The 7,211-nt window shown below is 48.9% G+C and overlaps 1 protein-coding gene across 2 annotated transcripts in view; it reads left to right on the top strand.

Annotated features, from left to right (window-relative positions):
• CHMP4B (charged multivesicular body protein 4B) overlaps window positions 1-6,823 on the top strand; it is a 45,793-nt gene extending 38,970 nt beyond the window's left edge. The window contains exons 2-5 of one of the 2 annotated variants that reach the window (XM_011959504.1): window positions 713-890; window positions 3,208-3,322; window positions 4,331-4,457; window positions 5,946-6,823. In XM_011959504.1, coding sequence (XP_011814894.1) covers window positions 713-890; window positions 3,208-3,322; window positions 4,331-4,457; window positions 5,946-6,010 — 485 coding nt within the window. In that variant the 3' untranslated portion in view covers window positions 6,011-6,823. The remainder of the gene's footprint in view (window positions 1-712; window positions 891-3,207; window positions 3,323-4,330; window positions 4,458-5,945) is intronic. The other variant, XM_011959507.1, reaches the window with a different exon arrangement.
• Window positions 6,824-7,211: the final 388 nt, after the last annotated feature.

Below are 7,211 nucleotides of genomic sequence, written 5' to 3'. Positions count from 1 at the left end.
CCATCTTCAGGCATGGGGCTGTTTGCTTTTGAATACATTTCCAGAAGGAAATTACTGGGTCAGAGGGTAAAAACATCATGGTGGTTGTTGCTGTGTGTTGCCATGTTACTTTTCGGAAGCATCATAACAATTTACAGAGTTGTTGGCTATGAGTGAAATAGCATTTTTAACCCAAACGGATCTAGTATTTGGTATAGTCATTATATTTATGATTTCTGTAATTTAGTTGGCATAAAATGATACTTTAAAATTGCTTTATAATAATGAGAACTGCTTTTTTTGAGGACATACACACTGATGAATGTGCCAGTTGTTTACATACAGTATGTCATTTGCTGCTCACACTGACACCATCTGGGAAGCCAAGTAGCTCACCTGAGTCTGTGAGCTGGACTTTGACCCTAAAGGAGTTTGACCCCACAGCATCCTTTCCTTGGGGTGGCTGTCCATGCTTTAATTTGTGTGTGTGCGTGGTTACCCAAGGGTTGAACTTTGGCTTGTGTGCTTGTTTACTGGCCGTGTTTTGAGGTATGTGAATTTTATGTTTTTGTAGAAAATTGAACGTGCTCTTTGTGTAGAATTTATGAACCCTCTGCTATAGTGGAAGCAACAACAGAGGTGCTTCCGGTAGAGTTGGGGAAAGAACGCAGTGAACACTAGGACCTCGCCCTGTGCCTGGGCTCTCTAAAACCCTGTTTTCTCCCCAACGCAGCGGCCCTCCAGGCACTGAAGCGTAAGAAGAGGTATGAGAAGCAGCTGGCGCAGATCGACGGCACATTATCAACCATCGAGTTCCAGCGGGAGGCCCTGGAGAATGCCAACACCAACACCGAGGTGCTCAAGAACATGGGCTATGCCGCCAAGGCCATGAAGGCGGCCCATGACAACATGTACGTGTCCACCCGCCCCTGCGCCACAGGGCAGTGCCAGTCCCGGAATGCCTCGTACCCAGGCCATGGCCTTAGGCAGACAGATCCCTTGACTTACCTATTCGAGCACCTGAGTTTGTTTGAATTCTCATTCTTTTTTGGAACTCCGAAAATGGATGATGTGCCTTTGGAAGCAGATCTCATGGCGTGCAAAAATACTTTCTGAGTAATTCAGGGTTATTGTGATGAGCATAGTTTTAAGCTGGAAAGGCCTTTAGAAGGTCCTGTTGTCCAGACCTGTGAATGTGAAGGTGGAGAAGCTGTGTCCCAGAGAGGGAAGCTGATTTGCCCTGTGTGACATGGGAGCTTGGATAGAACTGGGATTAGAATCGGTGCCCATGATTTTTCCCTGATGCTGTCAGGGGCCCTGAAATGTGTGGTTCATCCAAGAGCTTTGGATCTCTCTGTTCCTGTGTCTGCTTTTGATGGCGTTTTCTGCCCCCTCCCTTGCTCTCCAGCTGTAGCTGTCGTACTGACAGTGATCTTGCCCTCAGCACTCCTTCTTCCCCTATATGGCTACTTCTCATGGCAGTGGCCTAAGAAACTAGATAACCAAGCTTGTTACAGTTGTAACTAGCCAAGGTAAAGGCCAAGGTAAGGAGGCTCCAAATGAAGACCTCTCTCATGAATAAAACTGCATTTGGGCTGGGCGAGGTGGCTCACACTCATAATTCCAGCACTTTGGGAGGCTAAGGCAGGCAGGTCACCTGAGGTCAGGAGTTCGAGACCAGCCTGGCCAACATGGTTGAAACCCCATCTCTACTAAAAATACAAAAAATTAGCTGGATATCGTGGTATGCGCCTGTAATCCCAGCTACTAGAGGCTGAGGCAGGAGAATTGTTTGAACCCAGGAAGCGGAAGTTGCAGTGAGCCAAAATTGTGCCACTGCACTCCAACCTGGGCAACAGAGTGAGACTCCATCTCAATTAAAAATATATAAATAAATAAAAATAAAAAATCTGCATTTGTTGTAGTGCTTAGATTTGGCAGCATATATTTGGGGGTGTCAGGAGCCTTTTTTGCTTCCTTTTGGGTACTCAGCTGTGCTATCCAGTGGGTGGGGAAAATGCATCCTAAGGGCTTGCCATCTATTTTTGTAAATAAAGTTTTATTATTATTTGAGACAGGGTCTTGTTGTGTCCCGTCACCTGGGCTGGAATACTGTGGCCCGATCCTAGCTCACTGCACTCTCAAAATCTTGGGCTCAAGCCATTCTCCCACTTAAGCCTCCTGAGTAGCTAGGACTACAGGTGTGTGACATCATGCCTGGCTAATTTTAAAAATTTTTTGTAGGGATGGAGTCTCACTGTGTTGCCCAGACTGGTCTCGAACTCCTGGCCTCAAGTGATCCTCTCTCCTGGGCCTCTCAAAGTTTTGGGATTACAGGTGTGAGTCACTGTGCCTGGCCTTAAAAGTTTTATTGAAATACAGTCATGCCCCTTAATTTACATATTGTCTGTGGCAGCTTTTGTGCTACACAGCAGGGTTAATTATTTGCAATAGAGACTGGCCATAAATTTTAAAGTATTTACTATCTGGTCCTTTGCAGAAAAAGCTTGATTTTGCTGTAGGAATGTGAGGTTGCAGGAGAAGTAGCCTTCAAATAAGTGAGGTTTTGTCTGAGGGTAGATGTTCATTGGACTGAGCTGCTTGAATGAGAACCATATATGCCTCATTTCTGTGTTCTCCTAAAAACCTAGCAGAGTGCAGCTCATTAAATACTGTGCAAATGTTGACATATATGTGCATATATTGGCTTGAGTAAATATAGGTTTATATGATTGTCAGTGTGTAGAAGAAAATTCTGCATATTTTCAGCATTTGCCTTTCCTTTGGGGTCCTAGAGGATCCATAGGTGGACTGAGTAGATGGAAGGCCCATTAGACGGCATGGCTGTCTTCTGTGATTGTGCTTTTACTTTCCCCGTGCAGAGTTACCCTTGGACTTGAAAAAGAGCTATTGGCCCAGGAGTTAAAGCCCTGCGGTCTTATCTGACACCTTTGCTAATTTGCATGTAGGACCTTGATAGTGCCACCTGTAGGGTGTTGGACTGGGTAGTGTCTTGAAGACATTCCTGTCCCCTTGAGTTTGTGCTTCTCTATTTTAAAGGGGAGGAGGCAGGCAATAATGCCAAGTAACTCCTCACAGGGAGTCATTGCAGGGAGTGTGGCTGGGAAGTTGATTGTGTGGGGCCCAGTTTCTGCTCCTGCCTTGCCTTGCAGGCCCTCTTTACACAGCCTAATCAATTGATATGATACCTGTCCATTGCATTTGAAGGGACATCGATAAAGTTGATGAGTTAATGCAGGACATTGCTGACCAGCAAGAACTTGCGGAGGAGATTTCAACAGCAATTTCAAAACCTGTAGGGTTTGGAGAAGAGTTTGACGAGGTGAGTAGTTTTGTACAGATCCCATAAGCTTCACAAATGACACCCTGAGGCTGCCCCTTGATGTGCTCTTGAAGGCTCTCAGGCAGGGAGCATTTGGACTTGGACAGAGACAGGGCATGGTGTTAACCCTCCCTGAATTCTACATTTTGAGGGACACTTTCCCTATTTGGGGTGGAAGCTTAGGTAGAGTAAAGGAACATTCATCACAACTCTTTAGCAGGCTTCAGGTCACTAACTGATTTGAACAAATAGCTAGCCTGCACCTTTCCAGGGTGGGCCCTGGCACAGAGCTGGGCCGCAGAGATGACCGTGCCCTGGAGAAGTTCACAGGATTTGCCCTGAGACAGCTCCAGCATGAGGGAAAGGTAGAGCCAAGGAGCGGGGGGGCACTTACCCCTGACCCGGGGGATGTGTCTGGATCTCGGCCACCTGTCAGTTTCTGCTGAGCAATTTGGAACCTTGAGTCTCTTAGGTTTTTAAAATAATGGTACCAGCCCCTGTTGAAGGTACTCCACTGTGTTAGATTTGAATCTCCTAAAGGTCAGATCCTTTCTGCTGGACCTTTCTTTGTGCTTTCTGACCCCCACTGTATAACTGAGAAAACAGCCTGCAGCTCTTACCTTTGGGCTGTCAAAACCAGGGTTTTCATACTGGAGTTTGATGGAAGAATCTCATTCATTTCAAATCAGCAAACATTTCTGAGCATTCACTCATGTGCCCAGCTCTGAGCCAAAGAAATAGGCAGGCAAAGATACGATCCCCTCTCCCAGATGCTCACAGTGTAGTGCAGGGCACTGAGGTCTACATCAGCGATGTGCAGCGGTGATACGTTCCCAGTAGAAGCTGCTTTAGGATATTTGAATCACAGGGTGTGGAACCTGGAGTTCACCTCCCCGCAGACCTTCTCAGAGGGGTGGGTGTCTCCGTGAGCATTAATTAGGTAGAAGGCATGACCGCGGGGGCTGGGATTCCCAGGGAGGGCACTCACTTTGTGTTTCCTTTTACTAGGATGAGCTCATGGCAGAATTAGAAGAACTAGAACAGGAGGAACTAGACAAGAATTTGCTGGAAATCAGTGGACCCGAAACAGTCCCTCTACCAAATGTTCCCTCTATAGCCCTACCATCAAAACCCGGTGAGTGCTTCTAGAGTCATGATACACCCACGAGGTCCTGTAGTGGGTGATCTTGTGGTCAGTTGGCTTTGGTTTGTGTCCTGAGCTTGCCCGAGATTGAGAACCAGACAGGATCCATTGTAGTGGCTACAGAGCCATGTCACCTGGCCTTTTCTGGTTTCTCTCTGGAACAGGGTTTCTTAATCTTGACGCTACAGACATGGCCAGATACCTCTCTGGGTCGAGAGAATGGAGGGTGGGGGCGGAGTTGTCCGGTGCACTGTGGGTGTTCAGCACCATCCCTGGCCTCTGCCTACTACATGCCAGTAGCAACCGCCCTGAGTTATGTCAACCAAAAATGTCTTCACACATGGCCAAATGTCCCTTCATAGGGGTTGGGAGGATCACCCCCAGTTGGGAGCCTCTTTTCTAGAATGATTTTTCCTATTTCACTAAAGAAGAGAAAGTTCCAGGCACTGTGAGAAGGTGTGAGAGCGTGAGTCCCGGACAGCTCTTGCCCCCTCTCTAGTACCCTGTGCTGTGCGCACCTGCAAAAGCCCTGGCCCCTGGAGGCCGCCCCTGGGGGAAGGAAACAGCTTTGATTCCTTTAGAGACCTGATTCTATAAAACCTTCATTTCCTCCTTCTTCCCTTCCCCCATCCCCTCGCACAATATTTCACCCCCAGGTAGAAGTAATCCACGCAGAACTTCTAGAAAAAGTGAGGCAATTTGATATGGCATGAGAGAGAGAGCCCTGGGGGCAGGGCCTGACCAGCTGTGGTCACCTCCCTGTCCCGCATAGAAAGAGGAAACGGCCCCCTCAAGTAGAGTCAGCTGCCTGGAGCTGTGTAGGCAGAGGCTGTCCAGCGAGCCTCCCGGAGTCCCGTGTGGGCAGAGGCTGTCCGGCGAGCCTCCCGGAGTCCCGTGTGGGCAGAGGCTGTCCGGCGAGCCTCCCGGAGTCCCGTGTGGGCAGAGGCTGTCCGGCGAGCCTCCCGGAGTCCCGTGTGGGCAGAGGCTGTCCGGCGAGCCTCCCGGAGTCCCGTGTGGGCAGAGGCTGTCCGGCGAGCCTCCCGGAGTCCCGTGTGGGCAGAGGCTGTCCGGCGAGCCTCCTGGAGCTGTGTGGCCATGGGTCAAGCCACTTGAGGTGGAGTTGGGGGTTGGCAAGGATTAGATCTCTTGTGGGGTTCTTCCCATCCTCCTCCCACCTTGCAGGCTCTGGGACCGAAGCCTCGTGGGAATCCTGAGGGCCTCTTTGTAGAATCCCTCTTGTTTTGTCTGGGCCTGCTCGAGGTGGAGGGTGGGTGCTGCCAAAGTGTGCTTGGTTTTCCAGAGTTGAATGTTGCAGCTTTTAGGCATCAAGGAGCAGTCTGCCTACAGCCTGGAGAGGAGGCTGGCCACAGGGCAAGGCTGTTTGACAGACTCCATGAAGCACAGACAGCCCTTGTTTCCGGCCAGAACATGTTGAAAACACCAGCCATCCTAAATATAGCCTTTTCTGTCTTCACACAGCCAAGAAGAAAGAAGAGGAAGACGACGACATGAAGGAATTGGAGAACTGGGCTGGATCCATGTAACGGGTCCAGCGCGGGCTGGGCCCAGACAGACTGTAGTGACCTGCGCAGTGAGCAGGCGTGTGCGTGTGCGGGGCAGGCAGGATGTGGTGCAGGCAGGTTCCATCGCTCTCGACTCACTCCAAAGCAGTAGGGCCGCGTTGCTGCTCACTCTCTGCATAGCATGGTCTGCACCTGGGGGGACGGGTGGGGACGGATGGAGGAGAGGGACAGTGGGGGGGAAGTGCCTGCTGTTTATAATGTTGAATTTCTGTAAAATAAACTGTATTTGCAAATCCAACATTGAGCTTCTGGACTACGCTGACTCCACTGCTGAATCCTCAATGGAAAGGGTCAACCGATTGCAGTTGAAATGACCTGAACTGTAGCCTCTGTCCTTGTAAGTCAGTTGACTTGCCGCACATCTCTTTGTGTACTTGTACGGTACTGGCAGAAAAGTCATTTTTCAAAAGCCATAGGCTTTTCCTTGCCCTTAGCTGTAATAATGCATCCGATGTTGATTTCCTCCAGAGCTGTGTTTCTGTCCATCACCTGTGTATTGGCCCTGTGTTTACCACTCTGGCCCACTCCTCACCCCCTTGCTCCCCTGGTCTTTTGGAGTTTGTGACATTGATTTGAAATGGATGGTGTTCTCTTGAGAGCAAGTGAGATTGTTAGAATTAAGTTCCAGCTATACAGTTTTCTAACATAGCTATAAGGTCCTTGTTGCTGTTTGTGATAACTGATAGATAACTCATTGGAAACATGTGCATACATTTATATTCAGATGAAATTATGGTTTGCACTGTCTATTAAATATCTCAATTAATTTTCATACTTTGCTGTTGTGTTTAATCTATCATTTGCCTCGGGATCTGACCCTTTCCAGACCAGCAGGGTGTACAGTGGAGTCTGGAAACATGGAAGACTTAACCATGACATGTATCAACAGTTTGAATCAAAGAGCAGAGCTTGTCTCACTGGAAGTCTGCTCAAGTTCTAGATTGGCCCTCACCTTGCCTGGTGACTCTCTGGGTACAGTTCAGGGTGAGTTGGTTCTTGGGCACTCCAGGGTCTTCTCTATTTCTTCTCTGCCAGTGTCCATGGGCAGTGCCAGCAGGAGCCTTACCTGTTGGAAGCCATGATGCTCCCATCAGACAAGGCTCATCGGGAACATTGAAGAAATGGCCTTTCCCATGGGGAGGAAGTGTAGGGCAGTGACTGA

The sequence above is a fragment of the Colobus angolensis genome, unplaced genomic scaffold, assembly GCF_000951035.1.
Source record: "Colobus angolensis palliatus isolate OR3802 unplaced genomic scaffold, Cang.pa_1.0 Scaffold114, whole genome shotgun sequence".
NCBI lineage: Eukaryota > Metazoa > Chordata > Mammalia > Primates > Cercopithecidae > Colobus > Colobus angolensis.
Note: the sequence above shows the minus strand (reverse complement) of the source record. Positions and strands in the feature narration are given on the sequence as shown.